This window comes from Musca domestica, unplaced genomic scaffold (genome assembly GCF_030504385.1).
Source record: "Musca domestica strain aabys unplaced genomic scaffold, Musca_domestica.polishedcontigs.V.1.1 4, whole genome shotgun sequence".
Taxonomy (NCBI): domain Eukaryota; kingdom Metazoa; phylum Arthropoda; class Insecta; order Diptera; family Muscidae; genus Musca; species Musca domestica.
This window is the reverse complement of record NW_026712328.1, coordinates 26,615,674-26,635,839: the sequence shown is the minus strand read 5'-3', so window position 1 is coordinate 26,635,839 and position 20,166 is coordinate 26,615,674. Positions and strand designations below refer to the sequence as shown.

Genomic DNA, 20,166 nt, shown 5'->3' with positions numbered 1-20,166 from the left:
CAGCGCACAATAGCCACCAAAATCGTCGGATACCAATCCGTTGGACTATTGTGTCTGAAGTATTTTGGAAAGTAAGGTTGGCACTAGGAAATACCACAGGTTCGATCACCTCAAGCAAACGCTTCGCCGGGAATAGGCCAAAATACCGCAAAGCAATATTCGGGCAGCGTCTGGTGGTTTCATTGGCTGTTTGAAGGCCATAATTCGTGCCAAAGGTGACCAATTCGAAACAAATCTAAACTTATTCTAAAAGTTGATGCTATTTCCGACATTTTTTGCTTTCATTCAATGAAATTTCCAAAAAAAAATGTAAACATTTATGGCGTTTGACTTTGTTGCAGATTTTTATCTCACCCTGTAGATTTAATAGTATCGCGAATATTTTTCAAAATGTAGATGTATTTCCTCCCACAGATCCTGTCACAGATTGAAGGAAGTCGCTATGAAAATTCACTAGCATATTATTATGAATTTTCCAGCACTGTTTCTAAAAACTATTCGGCCTAACAGATGGGTAATGCAGAAGAGGACTGGTACTCGTAGATTATCAAACATATATCCGTATAAATGTATATTATTACATATCTGTATTTCCAAATTGTTTCTAGAGGATACGCTTAAAAATCTTTTACAATCCCATACTGTTTCGAATGGAACAATTGAAAAATCAATGGGTAAAACCTCATGCTCGCATTATGCTCCAATGGCTAATAGAGTGAATGTTTAAAATTTACGAGGATTGTAACCAAAGTTGCTTGGATTAATGGAAGAAAATTCATTTATTTCCATATAACCTTTTTTTACATACATTATATGCTTATAATGTAGAGTTTTGTTTGAGGTTGGTGATTATTTCTCTGCGACAAAAATATATAACAGGGGCGCTAATAAACTCTGACACAAATACACATTTTAATTTTCTTAATGAAATGTCAGCTTTTGATCATAATTATAAAGTTAGAGAGTGTTGTAGAAAAAATCAAATTCAACATGTCATAGCTTTTTTCTCTTGCTATGGTAATATAAACAAAAGACTTAAGTAACAAACTTGATTTCTCCACAATAAGTTTGTGGGAGACTAACGAAAAGTAACAGCATCAAATTGTTATGATTTTCTCTCACTCTCTCAGCAATGATGCATCTTCGATAGTAGACAGACCGAAACAAACAAAGTTACAAGATATATAAAATACTTACTCAGAGTATTTTTTCGTTTTTAAACCATACACAAAATCAAAATGCAATCTCAGCACATAAATAACTTGTTGTTGTTGCTGCAACAGTCGGTATAGAGTCGGCATCTGAAGTGGGCCAAATACAACACCATAATAATAGAGTAAACTATACATACACATTGATATGGCTTAAACGTGAGCTTTACTATACAGCCGCTCAATTCATGGCTATAAAGACCAGTCTTAAACAAAACGTTCAAGGCGAAGGTTGTGAATTTTTGGTTGCTGTTGGAAGAAAAATACAGCTGAGTAGATAAAATAACACTATATAATTAACATAAAAAGGTAAGTTTTTTTATACACATGTGACAAATATAATTAAGTACAATTCCTAAAAAAGCCAACAAAAAGTGTCTGAGAAAAGTGTCTTATTAAATAAAAATGTGAAATGTAATTGGAAAGTGGTTATAATGATAAAATTGGGGTTCATTATAGATGGAAGATGAAAATAGTTTGGAAATAAGTTCATAGTATTTTGTGACGTGGTAGTTTTCTTCTTCCGTTCCATCTTCGTTTTTTTTACGTGAACGGTCATTAACTTCAAGTTTCTTATTGCTGGTGTTTGGCTTTTTGTTTATATGTATGCTTAGTTGTTGTTGTTTATTTTTCTCTTCTGTCTTCATGTCGACATTGAACTTTGATAAAGTTTTTTTTTTTTGGTTTTCTTATTTTTCCACCCATTGTTACGTTGATCTGTATGGGTGATTTTGTTTTTTGGGTTATCTACAAACAAACGATTCAACCTTTCGGCAAAACATTTTTTTTTTTGGGTTTTACGAGCTTATGTCAACTTTAAAGCGAAAGTGATTCCCCCTTGATATTGGTTTTGTTGTTTTGTAATACCAACACCAGCTACATACATTTCGTAAATACCAATGTGTTGTTTTGTGTAATAATTGATTTGATGGCCATGTTGGTATCAGTGCGGGTTAGCTACCTTTTTGTGGGCTACAGTGGTTAAAATTGATTTTAAAGTTTAACATTATTTTGATCTAAAAAAGAAGAACTGTCAATTCAAGAAGATTATCTTAAAATTTTTAAAATTTTAAAAATTTTTAGTTAAAATTTCATGGAGAAATTAAGAAATTTGGAACAATTTATAAATTTAATGTAATATCTTGTAGCAGACTCAATTTTCCGATTTGACAACTTTTTAATTTTTTTACCACCTTCAAGACCCGCTAACGAATGGGACTTTGTTGATTTTTTTTAATAATAAGTCTCTTATTGTCATTGTTTTTTTACGATGGTTAGAAAGAAAACTTCTTCGAGTTTTCATTTCAAATGTTCATGTTGCATTAACCTGTCTCTACTGTTACTTATTTACCCATGTCCATAAAACAGTATGAAATATATCCACGATTTACCACAGTGTTTCCGTCACATCAAATATGACCTCAATTTTTTTTTGTGGTTCATCGTCTTCGATTTCGTTTTCAATACAATTTCTTGTAGTTATTGCATGTATTAAGTAATATTGCCATAATTATGGTTGAGTAATGAAACCTGTTCATAACTATTTTATATCAAAATTAACATATCATTTTTGTGCACAAGCTTGTAAAATGTATAGACTTTTTTTTTTGCAAATAAGAGCCAACATCCAAGGTTGTTGTCTGTTCTTTGGTGTTAGTTTTGTTGAGATTCAATAATGTTTTGCCCTTCCAGTGTGGAAAAATTTTAAAAATAGTAAAGAAACATTATTTGCTCTTTAGAAATTTAAAAAACGTCTTTTATAAAATAACATGCCACACCTTCAAATATGATGATCTAATTTTTGGCAATCTTGGTTTTAAAATGTATACAATAGAATGGGCTTAATATTTTACGTCGTTTATGTCCAAAAATGGCGGTTTGGGCAATGGAAATCCAAGTCTTTGGTCGATTTGCAAAATATTTATGAGCAATGATTATTTAAAATTTTAACCCCTTTGTGTGGGAGGAACGAACCGATATATTCCATTTTCATACCAGATTTTGTGTTAATAAAAAAATTGTATGTGCAAAATTTGAAGAAGATGGGATTCTCGTTTACGATTTTATAAGAGTTATAATTGTTCAAAATTTTGACACTTTGTGGAGGAGATACTGGCTGGAAATGGACCAATATTGTTCATATTCACACCTGATTTTATGTTGATAGAAATATTGGTATGTGCGAAATCTGAAGGCAATCGGACACTTTTTTCAGATTTAATAAGAGTTAAAATGATTCCAAAGATTGACCCTTTGTGGAGCAGGTACTGGCTGGAAATGGGCCGATATTTCCCATATTCACATCTGACCTAGCACTTATACAAATGTTAGGATTTATCAAGTTTGAACAAAATATATTCTTATAAAGATATTCTTTGAAATATTGCCTTTTAGTGGGAGAGGTACAAAAAGGAGTGGACCAATATTGCCCATCTCCGAACTCGCTCTAAGTTTTATAATAACATTACGATGTACCAATTTTGGGCTGAATTGGAAAGTCCTGAAACGGATTTGGTCCGAAGAGACTTAGGGTCTAGGACCGTTATTTTGTTGAGGCACGTTTTGGCTGTATCAAATGATATATGAGATAAAAAACTACAACAAAGTCAAACGCCATTTTTTTTTTTTTTTTTTTGATTTTATTGAAAGAAAGCAAACAATTTCGGAAATAGCGTCAAATCTTAGAATACGTTTAGATTTATTCGAATTGGTCACCTTTGGCACGAATTATGGCCTTCAAACGCCCGAATGTTGCTCTGCGGTATTTTGACCCATTCCCGGCGAAGCGCTTGCTTGAGGTGATCGACACTTTGGTATTTTTAGTGCCAACCTTGCTTTCCAAAATACTCCAGACACAATAGTCCAACGGAATAGTGTCTGGAGATTTTTGTGGCTCATTTTGTAACCATTCTTGGGTGCTGAGTCCTGTTGCAATGTCCAAGGTCTGCGGCTAAAATGTTTGCGTGCTCAAGGCTTTAATACACCCTCCAGAATATTTACGCGATAATATTCGGCATTTATTCTGATGTCACGACCATCGGCTGTTATTGGGGCCCACACGATCACCATGGCCGGCGCTTGAGTTCTGGTGGCCAAACGAAGGTGCACATTTTCAGCTGACCTCTTCGGCAAGTAAACACGATCATTTGGTTTGTTTACAAACTGTTGGACAACGAATGTTTTCTCATCAGAGAAATCCAAATTCAGCAGTTCACCACTTTCCGCCAGGCGAAGCAACTCTATAGCTCTTCTGAATCTATTTTCTTTCTGTTGCGGTGTAAGTTCTTGCACTTTTTGGAATTTCAATGGCTTTACCCCGAGCACATTTTTCAATATTTGCCAAATGGACTATTGCGATATGTTTAGCTCACGAGCCATTTTTCGGCCATTGCGACGCGGGATTCGTTCAAGTCGCTTCCTTATTTTTCGAACCATTTCTGCTGATTTTGCTGTTTTCTTCCGTTCACTTCCTTGACGTCGGGCTACGCCACCAGTATCACGGTAACGAGCGATGGTACGAGACACAAAAGATTTATTCACATTTAAATGCTGGAGTGCTCTAACGATAGCCACTATCACGCTTAAATTCCAACACGAATAACTTCTTTTCTGGAGAATTCTTTCCAAAATGCTTTTGTACGATTGTAAAAAATATAATAAGCTGTCAGTAAAATAATTTTAACAGCTGTCGGGCAAGTGGCTTGGAAATGACAGCAGTCTGAAGTTGGTTGCACTTCTTTCATCTCACCCTTATACGCTCTGTAGCCATATGGCTGAGGGTATAGAAAAACTTATTTCTCTTAAGATCTGGACCAAGCACTTTGTTGATTTATATCAAACTTCAAGTAAAACATGTAATTTTTTGGGTTCTCCGGATATAAACATGCACATTTTATAGAATGGTAAAGTAAGATTCCTAGAGAAAATAGAAATTGTTAATGCATTTTTTTTTTAGTTTTGCCACTCTGAGTAAATTAGCGATATGGTAAATTTCTGCTAGTTAGACAGCATTGTCCTCTTTTAGAAACGGCAAAATAAATTATTGTAGCTTTACAGGCTATTTTAATTTCCATTCGATGCTAAATTTTTGTCATGATCATCTCTCAATAGAAGTAAAATTAATATTGCAAAGCCAAAACTACAATGCGTGTATCTTTTTGTAGGTTATAAAAATTGCATAAAAACCTCAACCTTATTGCGTTTTTATTTAAATTTAATTTCATCGACTTAAATATTTAATATGAATGCGAAATAACAACCATGGTTTGTGTCAATAGCACAGCATTATTGATTAACTCAATCCGAATGTGAATGCAATCAAAAGCACCTAATAAATATTAATGCATTTTTTATATAATCTTTCTTTCTCCTCATATACAAATTATTACTATCTTTAAATGTATGTGTATGTATTTTGTAGATGGGTCTATTGGCCTTGTTACCACCATCTGAAAATTATGCACGAGATATTTTCATAATGGCTGTCATCTCAGCGATTATTGCCTCTTTGTTTAGTCTGCGTTTTTATTTGCGTATTACGGCGGGAAGGTGTTTCACCGAGGTAATAATTTTGTTTTTTTTTTTCTTTTCTGTTTTTGTTATGTTTAACGGAAACTTTTTTATTTCCACCCTTTTGCTCTGTCCCACAAATATATACTCTGACCCTATTGGCTATTGGCAATTCAAAAAAAAAAAAAAAAAAAAAAACATTAATAAATTTTCCTCTAAACTTCCACTCTTAATTTATTCAAATATTAAATAAAAAAGTAATTGTGGTTTTATGGAATTTCCTCTGTTAAATAAATTTACAATTCCTACGTAATCTTAATTGGGCATATCCACATATGTATGTATGTAATGTAAATAAAGAGGTGTAAACGACTTGTAGTAAGAAATAAATTACAACACTAGTACGGGTGAATTTGATCAGAGCTTAAAACAAAGATTGTAAAAAAGTTGATAAATATTATAAAAGCCTACTAAAGAATTTGTAGAGGAACTATGGCACACCTGTAGAATATATTATTTCTAACGAAATCATTACACTTTCTTCAAAAAAAGGACTGTGAAAGATATTTGACCAACCAAAAACTCACATACAAGACTAATTTTGAATATTAAAAAAAAAAAAATATTTTTATATTTATAGTGACATAAATGGGATTCCAAAATTATATGAAATCCAATGGATTTCAAATGTCAATTCCTTGTGCATGCGTCACTGGATTTTGTGTATGTAAACTTGTTTTAAAGTTCTAAAAATACAACTGGATATGATGTTTTGTTTAAGATTTTGATTTATACATTTTCATTTTTTATACTCTCCACCACCATTAGTATGGAGGGTATATTAGGGAGGGTATATTCCGTTTGTAACAAATCCAAATAATAACCTAAGACCTAACAAATCAGCGTAAAATTCTAAGACGATTTATCACTGTCTGTCCGTCCGTCTGTTGTAATCACGCTAGAGTTAAAACGAATTAAGATAGGAAGTTAAATTTTTGCGAAGATGGGCTATACCGGTCCACGATATCGTACGGCTCCCATATAACGGTATCTCCCGATATTCGGTATTTTGATGATTATAGGCACATTTTGGAATGAAATTGTCTGAAATTCTACACAAAGAGTTCTTTGTGGGTACTTTACCGCCCGTAAGAAAAATTTTTATATAGGTGCAAGATATCGTATATCCCCCATATGACGGTACCTCCCGCTATTCCGTATTTTGATGATTGTAGCCACATTTTTTAATGAAATTGTCTGAAATTCCACACAAGGAGTTCTCTCTGAGTACTTTACTCCCTGAAAGAGAATTGTCTATATAGGTCCACGATATCGTATATCCCCCATATAACGGTACCTCCCGTTATTCGGTATTTTGATGATTGTAGCCAAATTTTTCAATAGAATTATCTGAGAATCCACATCAGGAGTTGCTTCTGAGTACTTCATCCTTTGGAAGAGTATTGTCTATATAGGTCCACAATATTGTTTATCCCTCATATAACGGAACGTCCCGATATACGATATTTTTATGATATTACATTTTTCAATGAAATTGTCTGAAAATCCAGACAAGGAGTCCCTTCTGAGTACTTTATCCTCTGTAAGAGAATTATAGGCACATTTTCCAATGAAATTGTCTAAAAATCCGTACTAGAAGTTCTTTATAAACACTTTACCCCCTGGAAGAGAAATGTCAATATAGGCTCACGATATCGTACAGCCCACATACAATATTCGGTATTTTGATGATTTTAGCCACATGTTTCAATGGAATTTTGTAATATAATAGAAGTTCTAATCCATACTAGACGTTCTTTCTAAGCACTTTACCCCCTGGAAGAGAAACTTATATAAAGGTTAACGATATCATATAACCCACATACAACGGTGCCCACCGATATTCGATATTTTGCCGATTTTAGGGACATTATTCACCGGAGTTGTTTCAAATTTGGTATTTAGAGTTGGTAATGGGAACTACAGTCTTTGACAGAAAATTGTCTATGGAGGTTCAGGTCTTCGTATAGGCCCCATATATCAGTACCTGCCTATATTCGGTATTTTGGCGATTTTAGGTACAATATTCACCGAAATTGTTTGAAATTTCGTATTTGAAATTCCCAACAGGTTGCAGAAAATTGTCTATGCAGGTCCAGGTGTTTGCATAGGCCCGATATAACGATACCTCACTATATTCGGTATTTTGATGGTTTTAGCTACATTATTCACCGATTTTTTTTTACAAGTTTCGTATTTGAATATTGTAATAGCTTATGACGAAAGTTGCCTATGCAGGTTCACGCCTTCATATGAACCCCAATTTAACGGCTATTTTAAAGATTAACAAAAAAATTAACGGATTTTATGTTTTTTCTTAATATCCAAATTCGTTCCAAATGGTGGAGGGTATTCAAAGTTCGGCCCGACCGAGCTTAATACATTCCTACTTGTTCTTTCTGAATTTAACATCATTTAGTTAAATTGCTGCTGTTATTTCCCTTTTTTTACAAATGTGTTTACTTTGATGCCTAGTGTCGCAGGTTAAGCTGTTTCAAAGCAATTGTTTGTTTATAGCAATTGTTTGTTTAAAAGCTAATTAACCGATAATTATAACTTAGTGCAAAAACTTAAGTGTTTACATTACTCACAATTAAAATTGATAATAATTAATTAATTTTTTTTGCAACACTACAACATGGAGATCGGTTACGTTTTCACAAAGTTTCACTCTTTACGAAAATGGTTGAAAATAGATGTTTGGATCTAGAATAAATAGATTAATAGTAAAATGTTCTAATCGCCAAATTGGAAGGTTTTTTTGAAGGTGAAGGTTTTTTATTTTTCTATTTTTTTTTTCATTCACGAAAACATGCATAGGGTTCTATGTTCTTAAAGGTATGTGTTCAAAAAAAAAAAAATAAAAAAAAAAAAAAAAAAAAAAACAAACAGACCGACATCGTTTAATCGACTTAGAATTTTATGCTAATTATGAATATGTACATATACTTTATGGAGTCTACGAGAAGTATTTAGGGTTGTTACAAACGGAATGCCATATAAAAAACATATGAAATTCAGAAAAAAAAGTATGTATTTTGATTGTACGGTGCATATAATTTAATGATTGAAGATAATCTCGTACAAATGTTGACCACGACTGTGCCTTAAATGGTCCATCCGTTTAGTCCCATTTTGACACACTATTTCCAACATTTCGGGCGATATCACACCAATAAATGATTCAAGGTTGTCCTCCAATATTTCAATTGAAGCGGGCTAGTCTGAATAGATAATGAGCTTTAGAAAGTCTATACGACGGAATTAAGACTAGATGCATGTACTTAAAAATTTTGTGAAAATCGGTTCCGATATATCTAGAGCTTCCAAATATGTTTCATGCGATTTGGCGTTTAAGTTCCCCACATTCGTAATATGCACTCTTCAACAATAATATTTGGTACCAGGCCAGAAATATCTCTCTTAAATTTTATCAAGATCGTTCCAGATTTGAATATAGCTCCCATATATATCTTTATCTAGTTCCAAGTTTATTGTGCACCAAATGGTTTATATCTGTCAGAATTCAACCTAGAAGCCAGTGCTCAGAATTTGGTGAAAATCGGTTCAGTTATAGTTATATGTTTCATCCGATTTGTAGTCTTAAGTCCCTTACGTCCCTCGCAATAAGTGCCTAAAATTTGTCAAGATCGGTTCACATTTGGATATAACTCCCACATACATCTTTTTTCGATATCAGGTTTATTGTGCACCAAATGGTGAATCTCAGCCCCAATGGACTGCATTTTGGCACCTCAGCCCAGAAGCAAGTACTTTATTTTCTTGGTGAAAATCGGTTCACATATAGCTATAGCTCCCATATATATGTTTCATCCGATTTGGTGTTAAAATCCCTTACATGCATAATATGCACTCCACAACAAGGATATTTGATACCGGACATCCGATACAGCTCGGAAATGCCTCTGCCAGATTTTATAGAGATCGGTACAGATTTTTATGTACCTTGCCCCAATAAATATTTTTGAATATAATTCTTATCGAAGTTATACCAGACACTATACAGCAATATTATTTGGTACTAGAGAAACAAAAGCCTCCATCAAAATTGTCAATTCCGAGTTGGATAAAGTTCTCAAATTGTGACTACTCTAAAGCCTTTTGACCTTTTCTTAATCTTTTTTTTTTCTTATTTTCCTCTACTGACTCTACATTTTATTGATACCATGTATATACTAATATAACTTGATCCCTCCTATAATTGTTTTGTATTAAAAAATTCCGGATGTATGATAACACATGGAAACATTGGTAATTTGTCAAACATTGGTAATTTGTAGAACTTTTCTGGATCAATTTATTTAATTTTCCTTACAATTTGTTTTAAAGTAAAATATAAATTAATATTATAATTTGTCTTAAATATGTTTACAATAACTAATGACATTTTTATCATTTGTTCTTATCTTTAGACAAGAATGGAAGGCAAAACTGTTATAATTACTGGTGCCAACAGTGGTATTGGCAAAGAAACCGCTCGTGATTTGGCTAAACGCGGAGCCCGCATCATTATGGCCTGCAGAAATCTTGAAACTGCCAATGCTGTCAGAGGTGAGTAGTCATCTTCAACAAAATATCCAATAACTTCATATTAATTGCCCTCACGCCTTTTTATTACCCTCACCCTCTTACAGATGAAATTGCCAAGGAAACGGCCAACAACAAATTGGTGGTTAAAAAACTGGATTTGGGTAGCTTTCAGTCGGTGCGCGAATTCGCTGCTGATATTGTAAAGACTGAGAGTAAAATTGATGTTCTTATTCACAATGCCGGTATGGCCTTGGCTTTCCGTGGACAGACCAGTGTGGATGGCATTGAATTGACCATGGCCACAAATCATTTCGGTCCTTTTCTGTTGACACATTTATTGATCGACCTTTTGAAGAAGAGTGCTCCAGCTCGTATTGTAATTGTTGCCTCTGAGTTGTATCGTTTGGCATCGGTCAATGAAAACAACTTGAACCCAATTGGCACATTCCCCGCTGCCTATTTGTATTATGTGTCCAAGTATGCCAACATTTTCTTTGCCCGCGAATTGTCGAAACGCTTAGCCGGCACTGGTGTAACTGTTAACTTCCTACATCCCGGTATGATTGATTCCGGTATCTGGCGTAATATTCCATTCCCCTTGAACTTGCCCATGAAGGCTATTACCAAGGGCTTCTTCAAGACACCCAAGGGCGGTGCCCAAACCACCATCTACTTGGCCACATCCGACGAAGTTGCCAATGTTACTGGTAAATATTTCATGGATTGCAAAGAAGCTACATTAAACCCAGCTGCTATGGATGTAGAAAAGGGTATTCGTATTTGGAACGAATCCGTGAAAATTGTCAAATTGACTCCCCAAGATCCTAAAATTTAAATTAGACATTACATTGCAAAACCTAGTGACTGGTAATTTTTCATTTATATTAGTTTGTTTTTCTTTCAAACTTCATTCATATCTAAGTACGTTTGGTATCTATTTGATTATGTACTATAAGTTCACATTTTAATTTTTGTAATAAAATAAAAAGAGAAACATGTGGTTGTTTTAAATTTTCCCAGAGTAGGTTTTTAACCAAAATTTTCCAGAAAAATCAAATTTACTTTGTTTACTTCCTTCACTTTACATGAGATGTGTGATAATTTTTAGAAAATGTTAAAAGGTGTGTGAAGTACCAGATAAAGTTGACCGAAGTATTTCAAATTCATACTTCATCTAATGCAGAGAAAATATTGGTGTGGGCAAAATTACAAGAAATTCTAAAATTTGTGTCCAATTTTATGCGACATTATACATTCCGATAAATTCTATATTCATCTCAGTTTTAAGGTTGAGCGAAATATTTAGATATAGCAAGTTGTAAAGAATCGCTGATTCATTTCGCATGTTATGACAGATAAAAGTATTGAAAGTTGTGACCCTTTGTGAGTGAGGTACCAGAAGGGGTTCGCAGATATTAGCAAAAGTGTTTGTTAAAATTTGAAGAGAGTTGGAGGCTTATTTTTTGACCGTTTTGTTCTTCAAAAATTTGAAGCCTATGTGGGACAGGTAGTAAAAAATATGGTCCGACCTCTACCTATCTTTATAACAGATCTTGTGTTAAAGGAAATATTGAGATGTATCGAGTCTGGAATGGAATCGGATGTTAATTTCGCTTTTTATGAGACCATACCAGAAGGAGTGGACCGATATATCCCATCTTCACAACAGATCTTGTGCTAGTAGAAATAATGGGTTGTGAGAAATAAAAGGAGAACTTTATGCTTTTTCGTATTTTATAAACGTTTTGGTTATTCAAAATTCTTTGTGGGGGAGGTACCAGAAGGAATCGTCCGATTTCCACCGTTTTTATAACAGATCCTGTTTTGATAGAAATGTTCAGATGGTCCAAGTCTAAATGGAATCGGATGTTAATTTAGTGTTCTATGAGCTTCATGGATATTCAAACTATCGAACTTTTGTGGGGGAGGTACCAGAAGGAGTGAACCGATAAATTCCATCTTAATTCCAATATTGTAATATGTGAAATTTGAAGGCATTCGGACGCTTACATCACATTTTATAAAAGTTGTAATTATTCAAACTATTGACACTTTGTGGAGGAGACACTTAATGGAGTGGACCGATATTATCCATTTATGCACCCGACGTACAACTGACGCTAATATTGGGATTTGCAAAGCTGGAGCAAAATTGGATTATTGCTTCTCTCTCAGTGCAGAATATTTGTTATACTCTACAACACTATGTGTTGAGGGTATTATAAGTTTGATTGGGCCAAAAATTATGTAACACCACGAAATATTGATTTCCCACATAGGAAAGTATATATGGATCTTCCTATCTCGCCGAGCTGAGTCGATCTAGCTATGTAGGTCCGTCCGTCTGTCCATGTTAGTTTGTAATCACTCTACAGGTCGCAATTATGGCCCGATCTTCACGAAATTTAAAATGTAGGTGGGGTTAAGGTCAGAATATAACCCTATTTCTTTTGGAGAGGATTGCATAATATTTAGGGGTTGAAATGGACCAAAAACTGAAAAATTTGCTGATTTTGCAGTTGCTCTACAGGTCACAATTATAGACCAATCGACGCGGAATTTCGCATGTAGCTAGAGTTTAGGGCGGGGAAGAAGCCTACCAATTTGGGTGGTCATCAGATAATATTTAGGGGGTAAAAGAGACCATATTTTTTTTGTTGAAAAAATTCAAAATTTTTCATTAAACCGCGAATATTTTAAATCGCGGCGAAATCACAAAGCCATGACAAGGTTACTCCTGATCTTTACAGTGATGTTAACATCCAACAAAACGGATATATAGCAAAATATGTGCGATATATATGTTTATCAAAGAAGATATGCTTGAAAAATCTCTTATATGTCAAGAACGGCTGAACTGATTTCGACAGTTCTCATTAATTCATAATGGCCTCTTGGCAGAAAAGAAAAAACGCCTAAAAAAATTGCATAAAAACATCTCTCTAAAGATGAAAATATTGATTTTGTAAAATTTTCTCATATTTTTTCAATTTTGTCATATTTTTGGCATATTTTCATTTTGAATTAAACATTTGGTAATATTTCTACAGCTAACAAAACTAAGTAGTTAGGATTTCAGGATATCATATACAGATCGCATTTATGGCCCGATCCTTACGAAATTTCGCATGGGGATCAGATGAGGGTCAGAATAGAAGCCAACTCTTTTTGGAGATGATCGCCATATATTTAGGGGTTGAAATGGACCAAAAACTGCAAAATTTTCAGCAGATCGTAATTATCGCCCGGTCCTCACGCACGACTTTTGTAGGCAAAATACGAAAATGTCCATTCTAGTGACTTTTTGGAGAATTCACAAATACAGGAAAGACGCACTTCTGACTATTTCGTTAACGCTGATTTCGATGAAGAATATAGTCAAATGTCTGTATCTCATATAGATGCGTTTTAGTCAAAAACCAATAATAAATGTTAATCTTTTGCCACTTCTGAGAGATTATGGGTCTTTGGGAAATATTGGTTCCAGATGTAGGAAGACCATTTATGTGCAACATCTTCCAATAAATTGGAAATGAGCAAATTAGTTTAAGTTGCTATTATTCGAAAATTAGAGAACGAAACCTGATGGTTTTCTTTTATTATTTGTCACAATATCTTGTGGAATTCTTTCGAGTATCTCGCCTATATAAACTGTATCGTTTATTATAGTGTTGTAGGGTATTCAACGGTCGGCCCCGCTCGACTGTAGCCCTTGCTTACTTGTTTTTTTTTTTTTTTGAAAATGTCGAACTTTTATGGGGGAGGTACCGGAAGGAGTGGACCGATATATTCCATCTTATCACCAGACCTTGGGTTAGTAAAATATTGGGATATGTGAAATTTGAAGACAATCGGACTCTTACATCACATTTTATAATTTTAATTAATAACAAGTAAAAAAACATTAAGTTCGGCCGGGCCAAACTTTTAATACCCTCCACCCTAGGGTAAAAGAACATTAGAAGAAATGTGGCAAAAAACATTAAAATGCCGAATATCGGGAGGTACCGTTATATAGGGGCTACACCAACACGTGCACCTATAATTACAATGTTTCGCCACACGAACTAGGACCCATTATGACCCACAAATACCAACTTTTACACAAATCAGTGAAAAAATGTGGCATAAATCATCAAAATACCGAATATCGGGAGGTACCGTTATATGGGGACTATACCAGAACGTGGACCTATACATGCAATGTTTTGCCACACGCTCAGGGACCCGTTGTGACCTACAAATACCAATTTTCAGACAAATCCGTGAAAAAATGTGGCATAAATCATCAAAATACCGAATATCGGTAGGTACCGTTATATGGGGGCTATACCAAAACGTGGACCTATACATGCAATGTTTTGCCACACGCTCAGGGACCCGTCATGACCTACAAATACCAATTTTCAGATAAATCCGTGAAAAAATGTGGCATAAATCATCAAAATACCGAATATCGGGAGGTACCGTTATATGGGGACTATACCAGAACGTGGATCGATATATCTCATTTTCAATACCAACCATCCTAGGGACAATACACACACTTGTGCCAAATTTCAAAGGTCTACGTCAAATAATGTGGGCTCTATCGTGATTTCAACAGACAGACGGACAGACAGACAGACAGACGGACAGACAGACGGACATCGCTAAATCGTCTTAGAATTTTATGCTGATTATGAATATATATACTTTATGGGGTCTACGACGAATATTTAGAGGTGTTACAAACGGAATGACAAAGTTAATATACCCTCCTACCCATGGTGGAGGGTATAAAAATGTTAATCCTTTGTGGGGGAGGTACTTGATAGAGTGGGCCGATGTTGTCCGTTTTCGCACCTGCCCTAGTAATAATGGAAATATTAGGATTTGCAAAGTTTGTGCAAAATCGTATTATCGTTTTACTTTCGGTGCAGAAAATATATTTGTTGAAATTTCGACCTTTTGTGGGGGAGGTACCAGTAGGGTTGGACATCTCTGAATTCGATCTAAGTTTGGCAAAAATATTAAAATAAATTTGAAACAATTTCAATCATCAAAATACCGAATATAGGGATTCTGTCGAAGGATGTAGTACCATTAGGAACTAGTGTGACACAAATGATCAAAATACCGAATATCTGGGGTTAGATTGACAGTTCCAACATAATGGGATGTTTCTCACATAATGAGAAGACATGCTGTCAATTTACGGCTAATTCGCCAATTTAAGGAAAATTGTAGCTTAAACATCCAAAAACACTATATCAGCCGGTACAGTTAAATGGGGGCTCTAACAAAACATGGGCCTACTGGGCCCATTTTCAATACCAAAAGTCCTGCAGACATAAATAAGTAAAAGTAAAATTGGATCAACCTACTTCATTTTCTTCGGAAGCTTGAGTGATTTCAACAGACGGACGGACATCGCTTAATCGACATAAAATTGTTTCCTGATCAAGAAAATATTTACTTTGTGGAGTCAAAAATTTGTTTTATTATTTCGAGGTGTTACAAATGGAATGACAAACTTAATATAGCCTCCATACTATGGTGGAGGGGCCGCCCATGAGTTAACCTACAACACCATAATTTACCTTAAAGTTTCTGTAGACCAGAAATATTTTTGTAAAGAATGAACGAAACTCTCAAAATATAGATAGTCCTATAAAAAGTTTTTCCACCCTAAAAATTTCTTCCAAATATAACGTCTTGTTTCCTAATTTTCAAATGTCAATAAACAAGCATCAATATAAAGGTCAGAAGTGGCCTCTTCATGTATATATAATTTTCAGTGTCAAACATATTCGCGGTTGAATGAAAATTTTTGTATTTTTCACACAAATGCTGTGATCGATCCATCCATTACTCCCCTTTAATATTACCCGATAACCATCCAACAGGTGGTTATATTTTCATAGAATCACTTTCTGAGTCGATTTTTGCATGTCAATCCGTCCGTCTGTCCATGTCTTTTTGTGAACAAAATGCAGCTCGCATTTTTTGCCCGATTGGCTTCTATCTTATGCTAAACTCCAACCACGTGTAAAATTTCGCGTCGATTTGTCTCTAATTGTGACATGGGTATAACAAAATTTCTATTTTGCCCAATCAAACATATAATACCCCCAGCAACAAGAATGTTGATATTGGCACCGAAGCAGCTACTAGTCTTATAATCTAGTCATATTATAGATAACTGTTTTAGTTTAGAGCAGTTTTGGTTCATATTTCGCATTAAAGTAAAACACAGCTACTATTCTGTTGGAATAACATTTACATTTCTAAAGCATACTTTAAGGCTTTGTAGGAATATTAAGCCATAAGGAAATTATAGTTAAACCAATCTCTCAATCAACAGTAAACAGAAAGTTACCAATTTTTATGCCCTACACCACATAGTGATAAGGGTATTATGTCTTTGTGAATTTGTTTGTAACATGGAGATGGAAGCGAGATAGACCCATAGTTTGAGGATTTTCATAGAATCACTTTCTGAGTCGATTTTTGCATGTCAATCCGTCTGTCCATGTATTTTTGTAAACAAAATGCAGCTCGCATTTTTTGCCCGATTGAGACGAAATTTTCCAAACAAGATTTGTTTGGCCCAAGGACGAACCCTATTGAAATTGGTGAGAATCGGTTCAATTTAGATATAGCCCCCATACCGATTTCGGGTTAATTGTGTACCAAATGGCCAATATAAGTCCAAATGACTTGATTTTTGGCACATCCGACCGAATTCAGCCTTAAAGCAAGTACATCATCATCCCATATATACCTTCGTCCGATTTTAATTTTATAGTGTGCCATATATGTAATATTCCTCCAAATAGGATGTGTTTTAGTACATGCAACCGAATTATTCCAGCGACAGCTCATTATATTGTTTACAAGCGTACAAAAGCATTTTGGTGGAATTTTCCAGAAAAAAAGTTACTCGTGAAGGAATTCAAGCGTGATAGTGTGATTTCTTTACATTTGGCTGGAAAACCAAAAATGGCTATCGTTAGAGCACTCCAGCATTTAAATGTGAATAAATCTTTTGTGTCTCGTACCATTGCTCGTTACCGTGCAACATCAGCAGAAATGGTTCGAAAAGTAAAGAAGCGACTTGATTGAAAAATGAGCTTGGGGTAAAGTCATTGAAGGAGGGTGTATTGAAGCTCTGGTAACAGGTAAAGTAACATTTTGGCCGCAGACCTTGGACATTCCAACAGGACTCAGCACCATCGCACTCAGCACACGCCACCCAAGAATGGTCACAAAATAAGGTTCCTCGCTTCAATTCCAGCGCACAATGACCACCAAAATCTCCAGATACCAATCCGTTGGACTATTGTGTCTGGAGTATTTTGGAAAGCAAGGTTGGCACTAAACAATACCAAAGTGTCGATCACCTCAAGCAAGCGCTTCGTCGGGAATAGACCCAAACACCGCAGAGCAACATTCGGGCAGCGTGTGACGGTTTCATTGGCCGTTTGAAGGCCATAATTCGTGCCAAAGGTGACCAATTCGAAGAAGTCTAAACTTATTCTAAAATTTGATGCCATTCCTACATTTTTATACCCTCCACCATACATAGTATGGAGGGTATATTAAGTTCGTCATTCCGTTTGTAACTCATCGAAATAGTCATTTTAGACCCAACAAAGTATATATAATCTTGATCAGCGTAAAATTCTAAGACGATTTAGCCCTGTCCGTCCGTCTGTCCGCCTGCCCATCTGTTGTAATCACGCTACAGTGTAAACGAATTAAGATAGGAAGCTAACATTTTGCACAGATCTCTCTTTTGTCTGCAGGCAGGTTAAGTTCGAAGATGGGCTATATCAGTCCACAATATCGTATAGCCCCAATATAACGGTACCCCCCGGTATTCGGTATTTTGACGATTTTAGCCACATTTTTCAATGGAAGTGTCTGAAATTCCACAAAAGGAGTCCCTTGTGAGTATTCTACCCTCTGAAAAGAATTGTTTATATAGGTCCACGATATCGTATATCCCCCATATAACTGTACCCCCTGATATTCGGTATTTTGATGATTTTGGCCACATTTTCAAATCGTATGGTCTGAAAATCCACACAAGGAGTTCTTTGTGAGCATTTTACCCCCTGAAAGGGAATTGTCTATATAAGTCCGTAATATCGTATATCCCCCATATAACGATACCCCCAATATTCAGTAGTTTGATTATTTTAGCCACTTTTTCCAATGGAATTATCTAAAAATCCACACAAGGAGTTCCTTGTGAGTACTTTACACCCAGACATATATTTGTCTTAATAGGTCCACAATATCATATATACCCCCATATATCGGCACCTTCCTATATTGTAAAGATTTAAAATAAAATTTAATGGATTTTATTTTTTTGAAAATTTTCTAATTCGTTCCAAATGGTGGAGGGTATTCAAAATTTGGCCCGGCCGAACTTACTGCTTTTTTAGTTATTTGCTTTTATTCCATAAAATAAAAAAAAAATAAAATAAAAATGTAAAAATTATGGCTTTTGACTTTGTTGCAGTTTTTTTATCTCACCCTGTATAGACCTGAATCCTGTCAGAATAGTTAAAAATTATATGCAACAAGTTGTTTTCATATATCTCATATTTATCTTCTTTTTTAAAATAAGCTAAATAGCGCTAAAATTAATGAAATGCCTATAGTTTTTTAAGCCAGTAAGGAAAAGCAAAAAGTAGGGCGGGGCCGACTATATGATACCCTGCACCACTATGCATAACAAACATGCCAAACAAATTTCATCTCTTTCGGATAATAAATGTGACCTGCATTTTGTTCACAATAATACCTGTACGGACGGACTGATATGCATAAATCGATTCAGAAAGTGATTGTGTGAAGATTACTTAACTATGGGTATATCTCGCTTCCTTCTCCCTGTTACAAACAAACGCACAAAGACATAATACTCTTACCACTATCTGGTGTAGGGTATGCAAATATGATCTGAACTGTGTTATCTTCAATTGCATGACAAAACTAGTTAATAGCTTCAAAGCGCACCTCACAATGAACGCTTCTGCCAAACATTGATTTTAAAAATATTTTGTTTTTATACCCTACTATGGAGGGTATATTAATTTTGTCATTCCGTTTGTAACTCCTCGAAATACTCATGCCAGACCCAACAAAGTACATATATTCTTGATCAGCGTAAAATTCTAAGACGATTTAGCCATGTCCGTCTGTCTGCCTGTGTGTCTGTCTGTCTGTCCGTCTGTCTGTTGTAATCACGCTATCTTTCGAACAAATTGAGATAGAAGGCTAAAATCTTGTATACATGTATATTTAAGTTCGTAAATAGGCCATGTAGGTCCAAGTTATCATATAGACCCCATATAACGGTACCTCCCGATATTCGGTATTTTGATGATTTTAGCGACATTATTCACCGGAATTGTTTCAAATTTGGCATTAGAAGTTCGTAATGGATACTACAGCCTAATACAGAAAATTATCTGTGCAGGTCCACTTCTTCGTGTAGCCCCATATAACGGTACCCCCAGATATTCGGTATTTTGATGATTTTAGCGACATTGTTTACCGGAATCGTTTCAAATTTTGTATTTGAAGTTCGTAATGGATACTTCAACTTAAATCAAAAAATGAGCCATGTAGGTCCACGTCTTCATATAGCCCCTATACAACGGTACCCCCCGATATTCGGTATTTTGATGATTTTAGCGACATTATTTAACGGAATCGTTCCAAATTTGGTATTTGAAGTTTGTAATAGAGACTGCAGCATAAAACAATAAATGGGCCATGTAGGTCCACGTCTTCATATAGCCTCCATATAACGGTACCCCCCGATATTCGGTAT

The 20,166-nt window shown here is 35.0% G+C and overlaps 1 protein-coding gene across 1 annotated transcript; it reads left to right on the top strand.

The window, feature by feature from the left end:
* Positions 1-1,361: 1,361 nt before the first annotated feature.
* Positions 1,362-11,325, top strand: LOC101896934 (retinol dehydrogenase 14). Its single transcript, XM_005184289.4, has 3 exons — positions 1,362-1,520; positions 10,214-10,352; positions 10,436-11,325. The coding sequence occupies exons 2-3, from the start codon at positions 10,220-10,222 to the stop codon at positions 11,164-11,166; spliced, it is 864 nt and encodes a 287-aa protein (XP_005184346.1). The 5' UTR covers positions 1,362-1,520; positions 10,214-10,219; the 3' UTR covers positions 11,167-11,325.
* Positions 11,326-20,166: the final 8,841 nt, after the last annotated feature.